Here is a 25,112-nt window from a genome sequence, read left to right on the forward strand (position 1 = left end):
ATCACTGAGTTAAATATGTTTAAGTAAACCTACCTGAGTCATTTGACCTTAAGTAAAATATAAATGCCCTGAAAAATGTGTTTCTTTATGTATTAAATAATAGTGGTGGATTAGATAACGTTAAAATCTTATTCAGTCCTAAATTCTGAGTTTTAACCTTTCTTCATAATATTATATCACAATTGATTAGGTGTTATACATATAAAATGTATTTTTGGTACTTCTGATTCATCTTTTCCAGTGTTCTTGTTTATATTATAGCTCACTTGCTAAAGAAAGACATGTCTTTTTAATCCTTTACACCAATTTTCTTAACTCTTTGTGAAGGAAATAAAAACCATAGAACCCTTTCACCGGAAGGAGATGCGGTCCTGTATGCATGCACAATTGAGCACACGAATGTACACCTAAAGCATGTTATATACAATTTTAAGGGTTTCACAACTTCGTAGATACCACCTCCCAGTGAAAGATCTCTTGCCTTACACTGAAGTTAGTATTCTAATTCTGTAGAAAATACCATCATTAGTGAAACTATTTATATTTGTACAAAATGAAGTCTCCGTTATGGAGCAAAATTAAGGTCTGACTACAAAAGCACAGAGGCGTCACTCTGCTTTATATATAACTCTTGTTTATATGCAAGAGTCAATGCATACAATGGAAATGACTTCATAAAAGAAAAATGTCAAACCAAGGGAGATAGAACCAAGAAGGAATGGAATGGAGGATGAGGTATATTAAGAAGGAAAGAACCATCCAGGTAAAACTATTTTATTGAGATAAAACAAACAGAACATTTACTATTCTACATGTTTATAAATTATAAGAATTTGAAAATTGAGGCATGTTGGTATGTGACTATTAAAGAATGGTTGTATTCAGTTAGTTCGTTAGATCACCAAGGTCTTGAATTATAAAACTTTGCCCATCCAATATGATCAAATAAGAATGTAAGTACATTTTTAAATAATGAAATGTGAGGGGCAGAGTAGAGTGACAATTCAAGTTATTTTAAGAGCTTTTCAGTATACTTTTGTTAGCCTGCTGTCAGGAAGAAACGTTGTTTGAATTATGTTTCTGAATAGTATAATATAGATTCAAGTGAGATCCAACTGTCATCTTTTTTCAGATCTATTCTTTACTCCACAATTTCAAAGCCCACCGATCTGCCTTAGATTTTCAGTCCTCAGTTACACGTATCACACTGAACTGGCCTACACAGTGCTGTCATTCAGAGCCTCCCCATGTCAAAACACCTGTTTTATTTTCATAAAGAAAGAAATATAACAGTTTTGTGGCAAAACTCTACATTTGAAAAGAGTGTACTATTATTATTCCACTCAAATTTCACTCATTCAAAAACTTTTTTATCAACCTCCACCTTCATGTATAAATAAAGTAAAAAAGAAAGAGACTCCTCTTAAAATGACTATCTATGATTTTACACAGAATCTTTTTCAGTAGCTTTATGGTCTGACTTTCAAATAATTGTCAGAAAAACTTCCCTAAGTTGTTCAGTATGGGATATGAAAATCCTGTTTGCTGTGTGTCACATTTTCATCAGTAATAAAGATTTTGTGGTTGGCCTTCTGTTGGCAGCTTTGTTGATGATTCACATATGTTGAAATTCAATATTAATTCCTTTCCCATGGTTTTATTAAAGGGCTAACCCTTGTTTCTGACAGCAAATAAGTAGGTATGACTAGACTGTAGCCAGGATTTAGTGAGTCAGATAATTAAGGGTTAGCTATTTTTACATAGCTACTTGGAACTTTTTCCTTTGAGCTTTTTTACCCAATTTGAGCTTTTTATTTTGAGTCATGGTAAATTGTACTTTTTTTTTTTTTTTTTCCTCTTATTAGTATCTGCAGTTAGCATTCAGGTAGCATTTTTTCAAATAATTATGTGTTTATTTCTGATTTAAAAGTTTCCATATTATAGCACTTGGTATAGTGTTAGAAGGAAATACAGAAACCACATTAGAAATTAGACAATGGGCACTCTTAAAAAATTTATGCAAATTATGAAACTACTCATAGTTGCTAAGATGACTGTTTTTGTTTTGTATTTTAGGATGCTATAGATTTCACATTAGTGTTTTCATTGATTAAACAAATATTTATTGAGTTCTAGGAACTATTCTAGACACGGTGTGTATAGAGCAGTGAAAAAAACCTGAAATATTCCCTGTTTTCCTGAGCATTACATTCCAGGGAAATTAGCACAAAAACATTCTTTTCACATATGTAGCATTGTAACTATCTTCCTCTCCACCCGCTAACGTCCGTCAACTTATTTGTGTCTTCAAACTAACTAACCAGTAAGCTTAACTTTTCAGCTGAAAAACAGTGACAGATGGTCTGTAAACACTGATCTTCTTGGAAGTCTTCAGCAATTTCACAGCCATTAGAAGGGAAGTTTACAAATCAGAAGTTAGTTGGAAGGAAGAGGAAGAGACAGGACGGACAGAACCTTGGAAAATAGTATCAGAATTCAAAGCAACCTGAGTAAATCGAGGAAACAGCCAGAAGCAAACAGAATAGACTTCAGCAAAGACAAGTGAAATGCAGTACAGCTACAGAGAAAAGACAAAAGTAACTTTGCACATAAACGATGGAGGGTGACAGGTTCTGTGCGAGTTTCTAGTTAAAAGATGTAGGCGTTGACAACAAGCCAGTTTTTTTCAGCACAGCCAGTGCCACCTTTCAAAAGTATAATTGAAATGCCTAAATGTGAGTGGGGACTATAGGAACCATGTGGTAATACCTACTAGGAAGGTTGCACTTGTTTGAGATGGCGACAGGAAGAATGACCCCTTGAGGTCACTCCACGCCCTGAGCGTCCATGAAAGAGTGTTGACCTCTTACCCTGGGTGAATCAAATCAGTAATAACTGTGTGATTGCTCAGACATATCCGTCATTCTTTCAAACTAGCAAACACACAGAGCTTATCCATAACTTCCTACTCTTTGCAAACATTGATGATCAAACTTCATATCCTCCTCTTTAGTTCCCGTTACGGATCCCTCACTTGCCTTGTAGCTCTCCATTTTGGGGACTAAAGTTAGTTTCAGTGACACTAATTACGTTGATTTCAAATGGCACCTGAGGTATAAAAGTGAGTGAGAGATAGTAAAAAAGCAACTTACTTTAAGTAGTGATTCTTGTTTTTCTATCAGGAAAAAGCTCCTTAATACCAAGGATAAAGAGGAAAAGGCTTTTAAAGTTTTAAATTATTTTTTATAAGTGTTTATGTGGTTTTAGATGTAACAGCAGGTGACTCTCCAATTCGTGACTGCATGTCACTCGTTATGGCTGTAGATCAGTCACTGATTCCGCATCGCACTTGGATTTCAGAAAGCAACCTGCTAAAGCCATTGGCTGAGACTGAATATTATTCCATTTAGCCAATATTGTATCACACACAGCTGTGTACCAATAGCATTTCTGCTATTGTTGCTGGCCTTTCCAGCTTAGCAGGAACTGATGATAAATAAAATGAACTTTAAAACTCAGTCTTTCTACATTAGCGGTCTCACTGATGAAAGTGCTTTAAAATACGTTCACAAATTAGAAAAACACCTAGAAAAACTGAAAAGGAAATTTATGATAGGAAAGATATAACCAATGCATTATCTATAAAAATTTTGATAGCTTCGTTAGAATTCCATTATGGAACTCCAATTTTTTGTGATTAAACTTTTTTTTGTTCTTATATTCTTAGCTTTTTTTTTTAAACCGAATGATAAACAGAAACCAAAATATTGAGTCACCTGCTTCTCGCGTATGCTTGATTCTTCCCAACTCAATTGTTTCCTTATTCTAAAGCACAGATCATCTTCTTTTACGTGAGCATAGAAAAAAATACATTGATATATATGACAGAGGGATGTTTTCTTTTATAAGTTATGTGAAGCATAGAAAAAGAGTGGCATGGCAATTTTCCCAGCCTACTGTTTGTTTTCCAATTAGTTCAAATTAAATAATGTGTCATGATGAAGGGGAGTGTATAAGAATGCAGATATAAGCTCCAGCCATCAAAATCTCGCTTCTTATCTGATCTGTGAGGGAATGTGAAGAATTTGAGCAATTTTATATTTTTAAGGTTTTTACCCTAGTACATTTTAAGTTGCTTACACCTTTCATTTTCTATTTAAATGCTTATTTAGAGTAATTTTAGAAAGTAATTATTTGTCTTGAAAGACTAACTTACCTTTTTGCTTGAAAAAAGGCTAGGATAATAAATATTAACTAATAGGTACAACTTACCTATTTGCCTTTCAAAAATGTACAGAGCAGGGGCTGGTCTGCTGGCGTAGTGGTTAAGTTCGCGCACTTCGCTTCAGCGGCCTGGGGTTCGCAGGCCCAGATCTCGGACGCGGACCTAAGAACCACTTATCAAGCCATGCTGTGGCAGGCATCCCACATATAAAGTAGAGGAAGAGGGGCACGGATGTTAGCCCAGGGCCAATCTTCCTTAGCAAAAAGAGGAGGATTGGCAACAGATGTTAGCTCAGGGCTAATCCTCCTCACCAAAAAAAAAAAAAAAATGTACAGAGCAAATCCTGTCTCTAATAATTAATCTTAAATTTGTGTAACATCAATAATATATATGCTTAAGATTTACAATATTCCATTTCTTATTTAAAAGGCACTATAGCCAATTCTTTTTAGCTTTTCTTAATATTCCATATATTTAATTCATCAATGGAAAATAATATCTTGATAGACCCATTTTATGATAAACTGAAGATCTGCCATCTCACTGTGTTAAAAACATTTAAATGTATATGTTGTGAAATTCCAGAAACTATTCATTGAGGATTTAGTAAGTGAAAAATTCTGTGTTAGTTCTTTGCAAAATGTGTAGGATGCAAAAAACATGGCTTATTTCCTGAAAGAATTGAAACTTTCCAGCTCTAAAGATCTGACAAGCTATATTGTCCTTTAAATCAAGATATGTTCACTTTCCTAATTTTGAGGTTAAAATATTTGTTGTTTGGCTGATCATTTACCATATAACAAGGAGCTATGATTTTGAAAAAATTAAAACTAGCATCACCGAGTTTTCCCTTTTCATTTTTTTAACATTTTCTACAAGTGACTAAATTTTTTTTTTATTCAATATAGATTACTTTTTTTTTGAGATAATTGTAGATTCACTTGTAGTTGTATGAAATGATAAAGAGGTCATGTACCTTTTACCCAATTTTCCTCAATAAGACCCTGTAAAACTATACTTTAAAATCACAGACAGGATATTGACATTGATACAATCCATTAATCTTGTTCAGATTTCTTCAATTTTACTTATATTTAATTGTATTTGTGCATGTGTTATGTGTTTAGTTCAATGCAATTCTATCACAAGGGTAGGTTTGTGTATACACCACCATAGTCAACACACAAAGTAGTTCCATCACCACGAGGATGCCTTATGTTGCCATTTGATGACCATACACACTTCTCTCCCCCTTCCATCTTTAACCCCTGGCAACCACTAATCTGTTCTCCATTTCTATAACTTTTTCATTTCAAGAGTGTTGTATTTGTATAAATGGAATCATACAGTAAATATATGCATTGTCTTTTTTACTTAGTATAATTCTCTAGAGATTCATCCAGGTTGTTATGTGTATCAATAGTTATTCCTTTTTAGGAATTCCATAATATGGATATACCACAGATTGTTTAATCATTCACCAATTGAAGGACATCTAGGCTGTTTACCATTATGGGCTATTACAAATAAAGCTGCCATGAACATTCATGTGGCAGGTTTTTGTGTGAACATAAATTTCCATTTCTCTGGGATAAATGTCCCAGAGTACAGTTGCTGAATGGTATGTTAATTGCATGGTTAATTTTATAAGAAACTGCCAGACTATTTTCCAGAGTAGTTGTACTATTTTACATTCCCACCAGCAAGTATGAGTGATCTAGTTTCTCTTCATCCTTGCCAGCATTTGGTGTTGTCACCATTTTTATTTTAAGTGTGTAGTCACATCTCATTGTGGTTTTAATCTGTACTTCCCTAATGGCTAATAGCAGTTCTTTTCATGAACTTGTTTGCCACTTGTATATCCTATTCCATGAAGTGTCTGTTTATGCCATTGGCCCATTTTCTCATGGGATTGTTTTTCGGGTTTGTTCATGTTTTGTTTGTTTGTTTTTACTGTTGACTTGAGAGTTCTTTCTATATTCCAGATCCTAGTCTTGTTGGACTGCAAATATTTGTAAATTTATTTGCAAATATTTTCTCCTGATCTATATTGTATTTTTATTCTATATATAAGTTACCATATACCTGTGTGTTCAACCTGACTGTCCCCATACAATTTGTATTTTTCTTTTCACAGTCACCATTCCTTTCTTTATCATCTAACATAAATATACATTCTGCCAATTGTTTTCATACATGGCCTAATTATATTTAATAAAACTATTCCTCTTTTGCTTTTTTGATTACAAGTCTTTGGAGGGTGGGAGGTTGCAACTCATACTGATGGTACATTAGAAACTAAGTACATCTGTTTACAAAGAGATGAAAAAATTTAACTTTGTTACTTTGCTATGCCAAAGTCCAAACAACCAGTTGGAAAATGGAAAATGGAATTATATATATTTATTGCTGGATACCACAAAGTTAATATTTTATTTAAAATATGCCCATATGATTATTTTATCAGATTTGTAATTTCACCTAATTAGTATGCTTACTATGGTGTACTAATAAGAGTGATTTATATTTTATTTTATTTCAATTTAACGAATTCCTCTTCATAGAATTTCAAGAAATGTCAAATTCTTCTGTTGTGTCAACAACTGCTCTCCAAATGAGTGTTTTATCATAAATATTGCCTTTTATTCCTTTTTTACTTTCATTGAAAACAACCCAATGGTTTCTGTGAATGAAGGAATTTTTAGTTTAATTTTAGCTTTTCTTTCTGTGTTTTAAACTATTTTTTTCAGCTTTTGTTTTGTGTTTTGTTTGTATGGGAGACTGCATTTTGCTTTGTTTCTAATTTTTATTTTTAGCAAGCATGGGAATATATTCTTGCTTACACTTTGGGAAAGAGAACACTCTAAATGTGGCTTAATCAACATTGTAAATCATTTTCTTTCTTTCCCATTGACTCTCAGATATGTGCATTGTTGGAAACGTGTGCTTTAGTGGCGTATATTTTTGAGTCTAATTAGCTGCCTGCCTGTAATCAGGACTATATCAACTGTTGTCATTCTAAATGTTTCCTTTCTTTTTTTCAAACACATTTGCCTGATTGACCTTTTTTTTTTTTCTCTGTCTTTCTATGGGGCTGCTCCAGGAGCCATGGCTAATCATCTTATAAGCAATGCTCTGCTTCGTCCGCATGGTACTAACAATCCCTATAATACATTGCTTGGGGAACCGGCGGTCTGTAACAACCCTTCTGTCAGCATGTACAACGCACAAGGTGTGCTGGAGTTTATCTTAATTTTTTCAAGTGAGAGTCCCATTTTAGGTAGCTTTTATGGCCACATCCTATTTTTCCTTCCTCTCTCCTGCCTTTTCTTTCCTTTGGAAGCAGACACACAGACTCCTTTTGCCTCCTGCCCTTCTTGGTGCTTTTATTTTCCATTTTCCTTAGGTTTTCCTTAGAAAGAAATGGATTCCTTCCTTCTGATAAACAAATGCTTGATTCATCAATATGTGTTTGTTTCTCTGCAATGTTAGAAAATGTATTGTGGTTTGTCTGTACTGTTCTTGTTGTTGATTGATTTCTATATTAAATACCTATGTATTTATTTTGAGAAGTGAGATATTTGCCTAAGGTAAGTAAGATAAAGGAAGACTTGATTCGATAGTCTTAATGTTATAAGATCAAGAAAATAATCTTACTCTATTATACCATGAAGCACACTCTAGGCACAAAGCATCAGGCCTGATGAAAGCATTTGGATCGATTCCAGGAAAAATTATATTGAACTAAGCCGTGGAGGAAAGAGCAGTGAACTGAACAGTAGCAGATCAGGTTCTACCCTAGCTTGCCATTGCCTATATGAGTTGGCTCAAGAAAGTTACAAAATGCTGTTTTACTGTGGCTACATGTTAAGAACAACGCTTTTGAACATGGTTCCTCTGTAGATCCTCCAGCTTTAAATGATATAAAATTTAATTGTATCTCAACAAATAAGCATAAATCTCCTTAAAATCATTTACAATATAAGCGTTTGGATGTGGCTTTACCATTTCTAAGAATAAAAATTTATTAGGAGCGCAAGAAATTAAGAATTATTCATATCATATGTAAAAAGACCACAGGAAAAAATTATTCAAATAAAAGTTTCATAAAAGAAAAATCCTAGTCAGTGATCCACTTATTTAAAATTATATTTGAAAGAAAATTCACTATAACAGAGAATTCCATGGTTCCTTCAAGTTAGATGTGATAGATTAACAGTATTTAACTTTCCCAGGTAATTTGCAATAAAATTTCTATTATCCTCTGTGGGAATCTTTGTTTTTTTTCCTTCTCAGTCAGAGGTAAAAGATTGGTGGCATGAGTGCGTAACACTTGGTGTGAATGCCCATTCTAGAAACGTGTATGTTTGTTGCAACATAGCCGTTGGGTGTCTAAAACCGTCTGAGCTTCCCAGGTCACACCTTGCCAGATACAGAGGATGACTTTAAGTTATTTCAAAAATACCAAAGTCAATAATTCAGAAGTGACTTGACAAATGCAGTTAAGTTGTTTGTCAATAGGATGAAATAATTAACCAAACTTTAAATTATTTTTGTGTGTATGTGAGGAAGATTAGCTCTGAGCTAACATCCGTGCCCATCTTCCTCTACTTTATATGTGGGACACCGCCACAGCATGGCTTGATAAGCGGTGCGTAGGTCTGTGCCCAGGATCTGAACCTGCGAACCCCAGGCCGCCAAAGCAGAGCATGAGAACTTAACCACTATGCCAGTGGGCTGGTCCCTAAACTTTCAATTTTATCAGGTTTTTTAAGGCCTATGAGTCTAACTTGAATCACAGAGTTTTAGAATCAAAGGAAGGGAAAGAACTCCTTGAATCCTCTTTACCATGTTGCTGACATTCTGTCAGCCTGTGCTTAAGTATTTGCTCTAAGGGGGCCCTTCCCACCTCAGGATTTCATATGTTCAATTTCTGAAATACTTCATATGTTATATATATTTTTTCCTTCCTCTAAGCCAGAATTTGCCTCTGGCCATGACACTTAGGTTTGCCCTGTAGAGGAAAGAAAAGCAAAGCATTCTGCTCTCTGTGGCAGTCCTTTAAATACTTGAAGGCAGCGAACCTGTCTTCTTTTAGTCCTCCAATTCCCTAGTAAAACAACCTCAGTGCCATCAATATGAGAGAGTTTCTGGGTCCTTATTCATGGTTACCTCCCCCTCTAAATTGTCTCTCACTTGTCAATGTCCCTATTCCATTGTAGCACTCAATGAAGTGTACATTACACAGTACACCAGGTGTGGTTTGGCAAAACAATTTAGCAGACCTTATAAAGGCTTGTTTTGTTTCTTTATTTTCATTAGGCTAAATGACAGATAATTGTGTCATTATAAGCATTTTAAAGTGTGCTGACGTGTTAGTAAGTTTTGAATGATGTTAAATGAAGATTTACACCATATCTGCAAATTAAATCTATTCCACATTATTCACCTTACATAAAGAGTTGTTGGAAACTGTTTTAAAACAAGAAATAAATTTAGGTCACATTTTGTTTAGCTTTTTTGACTCAGATACAATTTCTAATGTCTTCTATAATGAAAAACTAGCAGTTATTAATCTATATGTTTTCCTTAATTCAGTATCTGCCTTCTTATTTTATTTTTACTGGTATCCTAAATGAGGGGATTTTTCTAAGGATGGAACACTTCTATAAACACTATCAAAGTGAAATTCTCACGATGCAAAATTTAAAATAATACCATATAGATACAAAGTTTTATTCCTGTGGAATCTATTACTAGGTACTGCTATTAAGATTATCAATAAATACACAAAGGATTCTTCTGAATAGATTTGTCATTTATGCCAGTAAATTAAATAAATTCTACTGACTTTTCTTAAAAAACAAAAGTAAATAATTTTATTACTGTTTGTCAGAATCAGAAGTGGAATTGTTCAACTATTTTATGTTTTAATATTTTTTAGATGTTAAGAAACTATGGTAGTGCTTAAAATAATTCTTTTTATCACTTACCAAAAATAAATCTTGGTGATTGTCATATTGCTACTAATCTTATGCTTTCAGATGAATGTACTTATATTCTTACTGGCAAGGTGAAATCTTACATGAAATATAGGTGGCTCGGTAGGTACTGGAGTGGTTTATGTTGAATTACCACTTGGTTCTGTTCTATGGGTCCTCTAATTCTATTGCACCAATGCCATCCAAGCAAAAAAGGATTCAGATTTAAAGTATCCATTTTTGTTTGTAATGCCTTTATTTAAAATATGTAAAAAAGTGTTGACAGTACTACTGAAGCATATAGAGTTAGGAATAAAGATGAATAATATACTTTTGTTATAGTGGATTTAGATTCTGTCTGTGAAACCATTTAAGACTTCATGCATAGTATATCTGGGCCATTATCTTCTTGTCAGTATTAGAGAATTCATTTTTTGTAAGATAAATTTCATTATAGATTAACCTGTCAACAAAACATAATATAAAGAGAAAGTCATCATTTTACAAAAGAATTTACATTTTAAAGTAATGTAATTGAATTCTAAAACTTTAAAGAAAGACATAAATCCTTAGGATGGGCTATAAGGAAGAGCACATTATAATTGGTAAGAATACAAGGTTATATTATAAAGTATATAAATAAATATTCTGTTAAGGCTTTCAAAGCCTAAGGCAAAGGTGAAGAGAAGGAGTTAGACAGTAGTGCACAGAGGAAATCTAGAAGATTCCCTTTCTGATCCCAGTTCTGCCATTATTTGCAGAGTGCTTGTTAGATAAGGCTCAGCCTTTCTTGGCTGCAGTTTTCTCATCTTGAAAAACGAGAACTGAACTTTGGTTCTCTCTTATGTGCTTTCCAGTTCTAAAATGCTCTCATTTAAGGAAGGAGCCATAATGACTCTACAAACGATTTCCATCTGTTGCTATACGGCTTGGCTCTTTATGTCAAATTCTTTTTCTAAAGCTATTTTGAAACTTTAAAAGACGTTTCCTCTGCCTTTTGAAATATTATTGGTCTTTTGCTGAAAAGCAAATTAACTTGTAAAGTACAAACACCATCTCTCTAAAGCAGTGGTTAAATTATAACAAGTTGGAATCTCTTGAAATGATCTAGCCCAATGACTTCCCTGGTGTTTATTTTGTGGTGATTTAACCTTCCTGTAAACAAAATCAGCAAGAGCAGTTCTTTTGATCTGATTAAAATACGAGTTTTTAAAAAAAAATAATTTTGCTAGGATTGTTTTTAAAGGATCAACTCTAAAAATGTTTGATTGCATTTGATTGTATAGCAATCCAGAAGAAAACCTGATATTGATGGTGATATTCTTTTCCCCCTCACATTTTCTTGATATAGAATAATGGTTGGATTTAACTCTTTTCTTTCTCCATAGTTATACAACTTTTGAATATGAGCTCCAGAAATGACAGTATTGATGAGAATTATTCACAAATGATAAAAAGCATTTGTATAGGTACAGTGGGGGAAAAATAACCTTTGTACACGGAAAGAGAAGATACGTAAGGGGAAAAATCGCAATGATGAAAACCTTCAGCTGTAGTTTTCTCTCTGTATATAAGCCAAAGATTTTATTTAAAATTTTACTGAAAAATTGTAAAGTTATATAACATTCCTTAGAAGCAGGTATGTTCTAACATACACACACACATATATAATATTGAAATATAGTTGTGGAGATTGTCATGACTTGCCCTCAAATTTTTACTCTCCTTGGTTGGTATGATAATCTTAACTTTAAAATAAATGTGTATTTGTTTGAACTTTACAAACTGCAGAAATGCTTATTAAAGACTCATTTTATTAGCATGTGTTAAGGGGGGTTTCTTATTTTCTGACTAACATTTCAATATATTTAATTATGATAAACCATGTAACACAGACTCATGAATTTTGGGGCAGTGGAAATTATTTCCTTTGACTCTTTTTTCTGCATATCATCAATTTGCTTTTTACTCATGTTTCTTCTACTGTCGCTGTAAGCTTACTTGTTGTTTTTTCTTTCCTTTTCTTCATGCTGTCGTTTAGAGCCCTACAGAGAGACAAGTATGGGAGTAAAGCTAAACATTGCATATCAAATGTAATTTTTTTTAGTTCACTTTTATTGCATCACATATAGATGATGTAGCTATTAAAAACAGTTCATCTCACAATTTAAAAACTAAAAAGCTTATGAATCGACTTATATAAATATATGTTAATAGCGATTAGACGCTTTTGTTGTCTGATTCTTTTATTGTGTCACATAACATAGTTGTTAAGTCTCGTGTAATGTTTGTGTGAGTTAAATTGTTTTTAAATTAAGCATTTATTTTTGCTAAGTAATTCATAAACTTTTAATTTTCATTAGTACATTCCATCATACAAATACTTCACATGCAACATAGGCACTTTATTTTACTATGGCTGTTTTCAACCCGTACCTAATGCATTGACAACAGAAATAATAAACACATGTTGCAATGCATCAGTCACTCAACCATAACCATCAAGCGTACCACAGCAGCCTCTGCAGCAGCAATCACCCATCACATATGGCCCTTTAAAAAGCATTTACTTTTATTTTTTCTTAACATTGTGGATTTGTCTACAAGATATCTTATAACATGAAAATAAATCGCTTCACCCTATGTCTGTGATGGCCACTTTTTAATGTATTTTATGCATTGCTGTTTTTGAAAACTGTGTTACTTGAATACAGAGTATGCATCAGAAGTCCATATAAAAATTGATGTATTGGGATACTTTATTTAAACCAGCAATGAAACTAGCAATGAAAGTTAGTTTTGGTAAACATTACTGCATCACAGACATAGAATGAATGCTATATTTTCACAAGCTAGCAGTGTATTGAGACGTTTAATACAATTCTTCAATTAATTGTCCTGTAAACAAATACTCTTTCTTATTTCCCAGTATTGGTTAAATGTTTGTGTTTTATTTTCTTTTGTGGTTGCATTTGAAGTGATTTATGGAACTATTACAGATTCTTGGATTTCTGTTCATTCAAGAGAATGCAAAAACCTTGAAGAAGCATGTGGTCAAATTTGTTTCACTGCAACTGTTTCTCCCCAAGATAAAATGTTTAATCTCTTTTACACCCAAAGTTTAATATGCACACAAAGTCATCACTCATTATGAAATAAAACCTTTAATACTGACTGTTTTTAGGAATCAGATCCATGTGTCTTTACACATTGTTCTGTAGTATTACCTAATGACCCCAAATGATTACTAATGAGTTAATATAATAGTAACCAAAGTGGTTATAGCAGAAAAAAAATTAGAAAGTAGATCTGAATATTTTTGTTTTGAAAGTTCCTATGTGCAAATTATTTTGATGTGCCATTTATTTGACTAAGCATGATTTCATGACTACATCATTCTGACAAATTTAACATAATCCTTTTGTGGTTTTGTGTGTAGGGATTATTTTTAATCTTACAAAATTATATATCAAATTATTAGAAACTACTTGATTCTTTTACTTTGACCAGTATATTCAAAGTACCACACATGAATTATGTTAATATTATACCTATTTCAATATTAAAACAACATGTAAAATTAAGGGTAATGAATTATTGAATTGACTTTGATGTGTATAAATTGAAAGCTATGAATGATTACACCAAAATTTTGCATTTTGTTATAAAATTTTTCTAAGTTATAGTCAAATATGCTTCAAAGAATGTCAGGCAATGTTTGTGTGGAAATTGCAAATTTATAGGTTTTTTTTTTAATTCTTTTAAAGATTTGGTTTAAACACTTCTTTTCCATTTACAAGATTTCTATCAATTGTCCAAGTATATATATAAGATATGTACATATAGATTTAATAGTATTTTTTATTTCCAAACATTTTATACTTAATTAAAAATGCTAGCAGTTTATGCATCCTTCATAGTCAGACGTTCTTGCTTTTGTGTTTGTGTGTGTGTTCTGTGGCTAACTGGATATAAATGTCATAGTGTTTTGTAATCTTTTTCAGAGGGGCTTCTGAACAATGCCAGGGATACAAGTGTCATGGATACTCTACCACTGAATGGTAACCATGGCAATAGTTACAGCATTGCCAGTGGCGAATACCTGAGCAACTGTGTGCAAATCATAGACCGTGGCTATAACCATAACGAGACCGCCCTAGAGAAAAAGATTCTGAAGGAACTCACTTCCAACTATATCCCTTCTTACCTGAACAACCACGAGCGCTCCAGCGAACAGAACAGGAATCTGATGAACAAGCTGGTGAATAACCTCGGCGGTGGGAGTGAAGATGACGCCATTGTTCTGGATGACGCCACCTCCTTTAACCACGAGGAGAGTTTGGGCCTGGAACTCATTCATGAGGAATCTGATGCTCCTTTGCTACCCCCAAGAGTTTACTCCGCAGAGAACCACCAGCCACACCATTACACCAGAAGGCGGATCCCCCAAGACCACAGCGAGAGCTTTTTCCCTTTGCTAACCAACGAGCACACAGAAGATCTCCAGTCACCCCATAGGGACTCTCTCTACACCAGCATGCCGGCACTGGCTGGTGTGCCCGCCGCAGAGAGCGTTACCACCAGCACCCAGACCGAACCCCCACCGGCCAAATGTGGTGATGCCGAAGATGTTTACTACAAAAGCATGCCAAACCTAGGCTCCAGAAACCACGTCCATCAGCTGCACACCTACTACCAGCTAGGTCGCGGGAGCAGTGATGGGTTTATAGTTCCTCCAAACAAAGATGGGACCCCTCCTGAGGGAAGTTCTAAAGGACCTGCCCATTTGGTCACTAGTCTATAGAAGATGAGACAGAAATTTAAACCAACAAAACTGCTAACACCTGGTTGACTGTTCTGAGTTGATATAAGCAGTGGTAATAATGTGTGTACTCCTAAATCTTTATGCTGTTCTTGAAAGACAAACACAAACTCTCAGACTTCTTCTTTTTTTTTTTTTTAACTAGGATTTTTAGGTCAGCCCAGGGGAGAAAGATAACTGCTGAAATCCCCCTGTGCCCTGCCCTTTCCTGTCCTTTCCCCCTCAGATGGAGACTTCATTATGTTAATGAACGTGATATGAAGCAAATGGTACTCATTGTGGCCTTGTTGAATTATGTTGTGTTTGTTCTAACATCTCTGATGCTCTGTTACTATAATGACAAGGACCTGATTTTTAAAAGGCCAGAAGAGTTGTTTGAAATTAGTAACAATGCTGCATCTAGATCGGAGTGCTGCACAAACAAACATAAAAGCAAAGCAAAACTGTGTCACATAGTGGTTTTTAGTCACTCACAACCTGAATTGACCACAGCGGGAACGGCTGTGGAATACAAAATAAAACAACAAAATTAATAATGAAACGGAGGGGAATTCTAGAATTATATGCTAAATGCATATTTTATGATTTGCTGTATTAACTGATGATAAAACTAATGGCAGAAAAAAAAATTGAACAATTTCTATGTAATGTACAGATACTAGCATTGCACATGTAGTCTGCTTTCTGTTCCTCCAGAATTTGAGTCCTGTTAATGTAGTGGAAAAAAAAGAAATGTTCTTTTTCTTTCGTGCTGGTCTTGCAAGTTTGTCTACCAGTAAGAGAGCAAAGTTTCCTTCCTTTCTTCTTTCTTTCCTTTTCATTTTCTTTTCTTTCTTTCTTTCTTTTTTTTTTTTGTGCCTTTTTTCCTTTAAAATTTCACCTGGCAAAGAATAAATAAATAAATGAAGCTATCACTTTATAAGAATCATTTTCTAGTAATGCAAACAAATTATTTTTTACAAAAAAAAATAAAATAAAGAAAATTAGACTTCCCTCCCTCACTATATATCTTTATTCGGTTGGAATATTTCCAAGAGCATTTTTGCAAATTAGAGCAGGACGAACTTTTATGTTTACGGTGCACATCTGTTGTAATGCAAAGCATATTTGGCAAGCAGTTCATCACCAAGACAGTAGCTATGATTCTAGAAGTCAAGAGGTGTCAGTAGAACTAGTGGGGCTTCTGCATGTGAAAACCAGTATCCCATAGGCGTTAAAGTGCTGAATGCTCAGTCTGACCCTCAAGGGGGCACCTGCACTACCAATTTTTAAAGGAAATTCACTCCCTTGTAGTAAAAATCGAAAGGTCAAGTTATTTTGAGTGATTTTTTAAAAATCTTCTGTTTATTAACAGGAAAATTTATTTATTTGACAGGATTTTAAGTAATGTAGGAATACAAGAGGTAAATTAGCAGCACATATAATTTTTTTTTTTAAATTTATGATCCATTTTGTATGGTCTCAAAGTTGGATGACCTCATTACTAATATTTGTTGTAAAAGTGAAACTTGTTTGCCAACCAATAAACAACTGATTGAGATTTAGAAGATATTGTATTGATGTATGTACTATATGATTAATTATTCTTTTCATTTTTCTTGCCTTTCTTTCCTTCTGTTTTCAATATACAAACTTTGCTAATCCTACATGGCCCAAATGAGCCTTGCAAAAGAAATCAATCTGCCTAGATGGATAACCTAAGCACAAAATTATACAATTTTTGCAGACAAAGTAAACCAGAAAAATCGGATGGGCATATTTATGTTGGCTGAAATAAGATGTATAACTTACTTTCAAGCAGGTTAATATATAGGTTACTATGTAGATTATTTATAAACCAGCTACAGTCACTATGCTTATTATAAAGGCCAGCTTCAATCAGAGATTTAAGCATTGAATTTGGGGGGAGAGGTTGAATCATATTGTTTCCTCCCTTATGTGCTCCATTTTGAAGCTGGAAATTTAAATTCACTCGATTGGCTAAAAACCACAAGAATAATAACAAAGAGCATATCCATTTTATGAAGATGGTTTAAGACATTTTTATGCTAACTTTTTCTTGTTCCATATATGGAGAAAATGGGAGGGGAAAAAAGTCCTTTCAAAGACACTTTCTAGATCTCCAATTACTGAAGAACCTTTGCCAGCAGTCCTCCAAGCATGGAGCCCCTCCTAGGACAAAGCTAGAATGAATTCGCCAAATTATATTTTCTCTTGTAGTATGTGATATATTGGTGATTTCTTTTTCTTTTTCTTTTTTTTCCCAAGAATCTAAACACCACCCACCTATAAATTAATTTCTTAAATCAAGATGAGGTGTAGTTTGAGAATAGCCAGCAATCTATACATAGTTTAAAAATATATGACAAAAGAAAAAATTGGGTGCTGGGCCAGAGTACATCATAACCTTAATATCACCTCAAAATATCTTCTGCATCATTCCTTTTTAGTCACTTAGAATGAGTATTTTTTTAAATCTACAGATTTTTTTTAAGCTGGAGGAGAACCACAAGCTTTAATGGTAATTAGGTTTTCTCATACCACAATATGGCAATATTAGCACCTGAAAGATGGTTAGCCTATCTGTTACATAGAATACCTTTGGTAATGAAAGAACCCTTTCTAGACATGTTGAAGGTAACTTTAGAAGCAAACGTGGTCTGTGGATTATGAACACTAAGGCTTCTTTTGCCAGTCCAACAGTAATCTATATGAAAGCAACTCTGTCAATAAGAAGCTGGTTTCACAGAACAATGAGGAAACTACCTCAGTTCAGCTTGCTGACGCTGCCGATTCTGATTTTCTAATATTGCTACCTCCCTGCCCGTTATCTTTTGTGTTTCATTATATGGAAATTTGAAGCAGGTAGCCTCCCAGCTCTACATAGACCAAGTTGAAGAAAATCACTTGAATACATACACTGGTGCAGAAGGCCATTCAGTACTGTCAGTTACTACCAAGCTCTTGTATCAAGATGAAAAGATGAGATTTTTGAACTCTCATACATCATAATTGGGGTGCTTTCAGAAAGACTTAAGATCCCAAAGACTTTCACAAGAAGAGATGGTTTTCCCAAGTTTTATGTGACTCTAAGGAAAACAAAACAATGGATGAAGGAGTTAATTACACACACTTTTCAATAGAAATTTGTGTATATCCTACATGTATTCATTTAGTCCTCTTTACACTAGCAAGGGTTGAATTCCCGAACTTGAATTTTTTTTACATGCATTTTCATGTGTAGCTATTGATAAATTAATAATTTTTAAAATTTTCTTGTTTTTTACCACCTTTGGTTGTTCTATATTGTCGATATCCTGTGACATTCATGACCTACTTATTGGCATATTTCTGATGTGTTTATCTGATTTTCCATTAAGAAGTAAATCTCTATCAATCAGACAAACTATACATACATAGCACATTATTTGGATAGCTGGAAGTAAATGTTATGCTAATGAAACAAACCAATTATTATTTTCTAGTAAAGTAATACTTTTATAACATTTTACACTTGATTTTTTTTCTCTTTGAGATCTATTTCCCATGATACTTTATCAGGACACTAGTAGCATACCTCATGTTGAGTTGATTCAGAAACTGTTGGATTGTTGCACAGCCCATGTTCCTAATTGATATAGTATTTATGGAGAAATCTACATTTTGTGAAGGAGAAATAAGTTGGAATTCCAATTAAATTTTTTGAGCATCCCTCTTTGTTTTCACACTATTAAAATTAAAAATACTATAGTCGAATAATAAATGCTATGCTAAAACAATCGTAATGGGAAAAAAAGAACTGGCATGAGAACAATTATCTTGAAGTAAAAATAATCAGGAAAATGGATTAATCAAATGCAGGTAATGGAAACGCTTAACTTCCTGTAAAACAAATTCACAATGACTCAATTAAAATGTGGTTTATGATCTGTATTTTTAAAATCCCCATTGATCTAAAAATGTTGACATTGATGAAAGATCTTTGAGTCAATGTTTTTTTTTTTAATTTTTTAATATTAACTTAATTGATATGACAAACTTTTCATGATAATGAGGTAAGCATATGAGTGAATTAGTAATAGTTATATAGAACTCATAGACTTAATTTTAGGCAATATCTTCAGCTTTTTCTCTACACATGTTCAAATCCATTGACTAGTTTGCTTACTTTAAAAAATGACATTAAAAACTCTAAAGACTGACTTTCTGCATTACTGTAAAGACCAAAAGGGAGACGAAAATAGTTTCTGGGTTGTCTAAAGATAAGCTTCAAACTAATCAATAATCATCTCCTATTAGTGGAAGAATAATTAGTTTTTAGAAATTGTCCATCAGTTCTGTACCTAAGTACTACTGTTTGGGATATTTTTGGGAAAAAAACCCACTATGGAACTACTAGGCATGTCATTTCAAATTTAGAGAGAGAGAAAAAAAGAATCCAAACTCTAATTTGGTTTTGAGCTGTTCTGAAAATATTGACAAGAATGTCCTTTCTTCTCTAACAAAAATATTTGAGATAAAATAACAATATGTATGATCTCCCCATTATATTCTAGTACCAAGGTTTAAGATTTAATTAGTTCATGTTTAGTTATTCATAATTACAACTCACCACGTAAGTAATTACTATGCACTTCTAAGTAATACTTTAAATATATCTTATGTTAGATTTCTGCAGGTCAATAAATTAGTTAGGAACATGGAAGCACAAGGGCGAAGCAGCAACACTACAAAATAGCTTATGGAAGCATCTTTGTGCAAATGAAAATTCACATGAGAAGCTTCTTTGAGCTCATAAAATAGATTCGATGGATGCCAACTGTAAATTCAATTTTGTAATCAGCAAAGATGTCTTTCTTAAACCATCTGAAAAATATTGCTAAATATCTGAATTTTCATTTCTAGACTAGTAGAAATTAAAACGTGTTGGTAGCTGCTTCTTTCCTGCTTAGGCCATAAGAGGAATCTTTCCTATTTACTAATTAACCTGGTTACTTCCTCTTTGCTTTAAAAGGGAAATCAATCTTTAACTTTCACCTGTACATATATTCCATACTCTTATTACTTTTATTTACAGCTTGCAGAGGAAATAGTGTGTTTACAATATTGCAAACTTTGTGATCTTTGCAATAAAATAGGTAGCTATTAAGGTTTTGCATATTCTCATTTGAAATAAAGTTATTATTATTCCCTGTTTTTAAAAAAAACTAAAAGTCAGCCCTTCTTTAACACTTAGGACCTTTACGTTATTATTTGAATGTCTTGATTTCAACTGTTTTGATGTTTCTTTCTCTCTCTTAATAGTATATCATGCAAATTTTTCTCATTTAATTTGTGTCCCATTAGAGTATTTCAAAGGTAAATTCAAGCTATGATTTTTAAGAAGGCATGTGAAAGGAGAACTTTGACTTATATTACAAAGTCAAGGAAGAACATAGAAGAAGAAAACCTCTAATGGGATAACCAAGTCTTTTCAATCACAATATGAACAGATGGAGAGCAGAACAAAGTTGGCAAATTTATGGTGAGGTAGCAGGACCTAAGTTAGAGTTATACAGAAGAATTTTCCAGGAAAAAATAATGAAATCACTTAGCGTGATAAAAACCTTAAACACTGTACCAAATGCTATCGATGTGTTGAAAAAAATAAAATTGGAGTTTGCCATATTATAATTTTACCCTGCTGATTCTGCAGGAAACACTAAACACTTTAAGACTCTTTGGATATTTCAGTCTAGCTACATCTTGTCTCAAGGAAACATGAATATTTTATAAATGTTTCTTGAATATAAGTATTTTTGCCTCAATTCAATTTCACTCTAATCTGCTTACTCTATTGTACGCCGACACAGTTAATGCTACTAGTAGCTTTGTACCTTTTAGAGCTTTATTATGAATCTTTCTAATAAACATTAAATTAATATTGAATTGGAATTATGTACGTTGTGCAAAATAATTCTTATCCAAGCAATATTCATATTATAGGCTAATTCAATATACATATATGAATATTACTTTGAAACTGAACAAATAATTACACTGCTGAAAATATTACTCTCAAGTCCTCTCTTCAATTATTGTAATCAATTCATAAAATACTGCAGACCGTTGTACACATGATGTGTAATCAAAGTATTCCATAATCCAAATGTGTCTAAAAGTATTCTCAATGCGTCTTTCATTCTAGAATGCTAAAGGAAGGCGCTTGAAAGAACAGGAAAGTAAAGCTGACTTCTAACGATCTAATTTAGATAAACATTGTCATTCAGAATGAGTAATTTCAAAATGAGAATGTTCCACTCTGTGATCTAAGGGAGAGGTTATTAAAGATGTACAGTTAGTCCAATAACAGAGGATTTTAAATTTTAAGGGAGTTAAGTTTGTCTCAATGGCGCAAGACTGCAGAATTGCACACTACATTGGCAAGGAAATATGTTTAAAAGCCATACCTAAAGTAGCTTTTTAAAGGTTAAAAATTCCTCTGATTCATCTCAAGGTAGAACTGGCAAAATGATCCTAGCTTCAAAATGAAATGTATTGGTTGACCTCAAAAAATGTTTGACAAAATTCATGCACGTCATTAACTCTTTAATGGTAGGTAGAAGTCTTTGGGGCTAGAACTCAGAATACAATGACTAGAACAGAGTGTCCTCTTATGCTGACCACTGCCTAGTCCTATAGAGCATTTTTTAATGCCTTGAATTTCAAGTTGTCACATTGTCTTATATTTCAAATGACATTATGAATCAAGAAAGATGAAGAAAAAAACATTTAAAGTCGGTTTTCATGCTTCATTTGAGAATAAAGATTTCCTTTACCATCCTAAGTAATAAAAGATAATATGTCTTGAAAGAGCTGTGGACAATCAGAATGTCTTCATTTATACACAAGTCTTTGTATATTCTAGCTCACGCTGATCTTTGCCGATGAACTATAAAATGAGGAATTGGTGGAAAAAATCAGCTTGATTTCCCTTCATTTGGCTTCTGTGAATGCATTGGAAAGTAGAAGGATAATTTGGAAAAGTTTTTCCATACTGTTTTCCCACTTGCCAAGCATTAAATTCAAGAAATATCTTTTAAAAGATGATAATTTATTTTAAAAACTAACAACTAATTAAGCTATTTCTCATTGATAAGAAAAATCACTTTCTAGGAACAAGAATATAGCTATTGCAGGCTCTGGTCTCTTACCATTCTCATATTACACATGGCATTAATCTTATCATATACACCTGGCAGATTTCAATCTATTGGAATTTTTCCCTTGTACAACCTTTCCAGTCTTTTTTTTTTTTCTTAAATGCTCTGTACAATCACATGTAAAATCATGAGCTACAAACCTCAATAAAAAATGTCAGTAAACAATAAGTGATGTAGTCACTGTTATTATATGGTAGTACCAAAACTTTGGTTTTGGGACAGGTGTTTCAAACTGCAGGATAATAATTAAAACACAGATTTCTAATATATCTCCTTACTATCCCCATGGCCTACCACCCTCCTCTTTACACACTGAAAATAAAATGTGAGACATTTTTTTCCCCCTTATGTTCTCAGAGAATTGCTGCCACCCCAGGTGTCTGTAAAGCTATTTATTCTTTCCAGGAAGATATGAAGTTAAAATAAGAACTTACTGTTTGCCAATGATGAGAGAGAATCAAATGTAGTCTTGTCTGGTGCCTGATCTTATTTCTCCTCATCTCAATCTGGGAAGAGGACAGGCAGTCACCAATGAACCTCCAATCCAAAGGCAAGTTCCGAGCTCTGTGCTATGACATGCCACTCTTCTTTGGAATAAAGACGACAATAAATATTAGTGTATGTTGTGGATCACAAAGATAAATGTTATCTAGTCACCATTCTATAGTGTCAGAGATTCTGATTATTTAGTTTACTAACTCTTAGCATCAGTAAAATGAGCACAAATATCAGCTGGAGAAATCTAATTCAGATGCCTCTCCTTTATAATATTGAAAATACATTTTCATAAGAAATATTCTGAAAAGGAAATGGAGAGAAATCAGCAGCTCCTGAGTGCCTAGTACGTGTCTGGCACTTTACATTGTTTCATTTAATGTTCATTTAGTGTTCACCAATAATAAGGGGAAATGGATTTTTTCGTACTCACTTTACAGCAGAAGTTTAAATTCAGATTCACAGTCATAGAGCTAGTGAGTTTTGAACCAAAATCTCAGTCTAAAGTCTATTTTATTCTTTTTATTTTATTTATTTATTTTTATTTATTTATTTATTTTTTGTGAGAAGGACTAGCCCTGAGCTAACATCTGATGCAAATCCTTCCCTTTTTTCTTGAGGAAGATTGGCCCTGGGCTAACATCTGTGCCCATCTTCCTCTACTTTATATGGGACACCGCCACAGCATGGCTTAACAAGCCGTGCGTCGGTGCACACCCAGGATACGAACCTGCAAACCCCAGACCACCGCGGCAGAGTGCATGCATGTAACCGCTGCGCCACCGGGCAAGCCCTCGTTTTATTCTTTTTAACCATGTTATATGGCATCAATTGGATGATTAAAAGAAATTAATCCAACCTTTTTCATATAAATAAGGGAAAAACAGGCATTCAAGGAAACATTGAAAAAACAAGGAGCCTGCTTTTAAGGAGCTCAAAGTTTATGTAAACTCCATTTTACTAGGCACTTGAGAAAGAGAGAGAGAGGTGTCACCAATTCTATTCTTTTGAACAAATTACTTTTCTAAGAATAGGGTTTCTCATCTCTAAAGTAAATACAGTATCTATGTTGTATGTAATATATAAATGTCCTTGGCACACATGAAATGCTCATCCAGAAAATTCTTAAACAGATTCTGGGTTAGTACTAAATAGACTCTGTGTGTGTGTGTGTGTCTTGTTTCTGTTATTATCCACCCTCTACCCGCTGCCCTCCTCCCATAATGGTTAGAGAATAGTAGCATGCTTCTAAATCAAATTCTAGTTCAAGTTCCCCTCTGATCTCTATGACTGGTTCATTCTATTATCAGAGCTTATTTAACTGCAAGTTTCTCAGTCTTTATGTATGCAATTTCTCAATATTTAATCTTTACACAACAGTTTTAACAACTGTACCTCTAGTGCTCAAATGCAGCATTTTATAACCTGTATTCAGCAGGTCTCATTTGAAGAAAAAAATGGTTCTGAGTTTAAATGTTTGCTAGAAGCCAAGCTAAACAAAGTCAAATAGATTGTTTTTATTGTAAGATTTCAGAGAACGCACTGCAAAACTACAAAAGAAGTATATATTGTGCTGCTTCCTAAAATTATTTGGCCCTTAAATCCTCAGGAAACTTGGAGCAATACATGGGGAAGTATTAACCCATGGAACTCAGTTTGTGAAACACTGCCCAAAATATTTTTGTTACAACTGAGTTTGGGTTTTTTTCTCTAAGTATTTTACGTCAATGAAATGCTGGAGGTGTGACTCTTCTAATATTAATTGGCTTTATAACTCAAGATAAAATAATGTTATAAAAATATCTCCACTAAATGTCTGATCCCAATCCTCAGGTGGAGAAAGAACAATTAATGAGATGTATGCTGTCTTAAGAATTCGGCCCTAACCATAGAATCCCATTATTTCAGTATAGCTCCCTATCTTCTAATATCAAATATCCATTTGGCTGCAGCAACTGGAGACAAAAAGTGTCCATATTCAACACCCGTTTTTCTCATTTATAAAGTGTATATGAATTACTACATGGGAATCTTGTTAAAATGCAGATGTTGATTTGTGTTGGCCTGGGGTGGGGCTGAGGTTCTGCATTTCAAACAAGCTCCCAGGGCTGCCTGTGTAGCTGCTCCACCCAGTACCAAGGTTCCCAGTCTCTCTCTGTCTCTTCCTCAGAAACACACTGTGCCTTGCTATCAGGATTGTTTTTTACCCCCTAAGCTGTTATTTTTAGATACTAGGGACTATATTACAGGAAAGGAGAAACAGAGTTTCTAGATTGTGCTCATTTTTACCAAAAGATAAATCCATTAATATTTTTGGAAATATACAAAAAGTGGATTCTCAAAGGTGGTAAGGGATACAGCAGGACTGAAGCTGAAGCCATTACTCT

The 25,112-nt window shown here is 33.7% G+C and overlaps 1 protein-coding gene across 13 annotated transcripts in view; it reads left to right on the top strand.

The window, feature by feature from the left end:
* ADGRL3 (adhesion G protein-coupled receptor L3) overlaps positions 1–22,453 on the top strand; it is a 784,802-nt gene extending 762,349 nt beyond the window's left edge. For 8 of the 13 annotated variants that reach the window (XM_058547160.1, XM_058547161.1, XM_058547162.1 and 5 more), the window contains one exon: positions 14,211–22,452. In XM_058547160.1, the coding sequence (XP_058403143.1) occupies positions 14,211–15,010 (800 nt within the window). In that variant the 3' untranslated portion in view covers positions 15,011–22,452. Of the gene's footprint in view, positions 1–7,328; positions 7,458–12,247; positions 12,266–14,210 lie in introns of all 13 variants that reach the window. The other 5 variants (XM_058547158.1, XM_058547157.1, XM_058547169.1 and 2 more) reach the window with 2 other exon arrangements.
* The last annotated feature ends 2,659 nt before the right edge of the window (positions 22,454–25,112 follow it).

The sequence above is a fragment of the Diceros bicornis genome, chromosome 8 (genome assembly GCF_020826845.1).
Source record: "Diceros bicornis minor isolate mBicDic1 chromosome 8, mDicBic1.mat.cur, whole genome shotgun sequence".
NCBI classification, from domain to species: domain Eukaryota; kingdom Metazoa; phylum Chordata; class Mammalia; order Perissodactyla; family Rhinocerotidae; genus Diceros; species Diceros bicornis.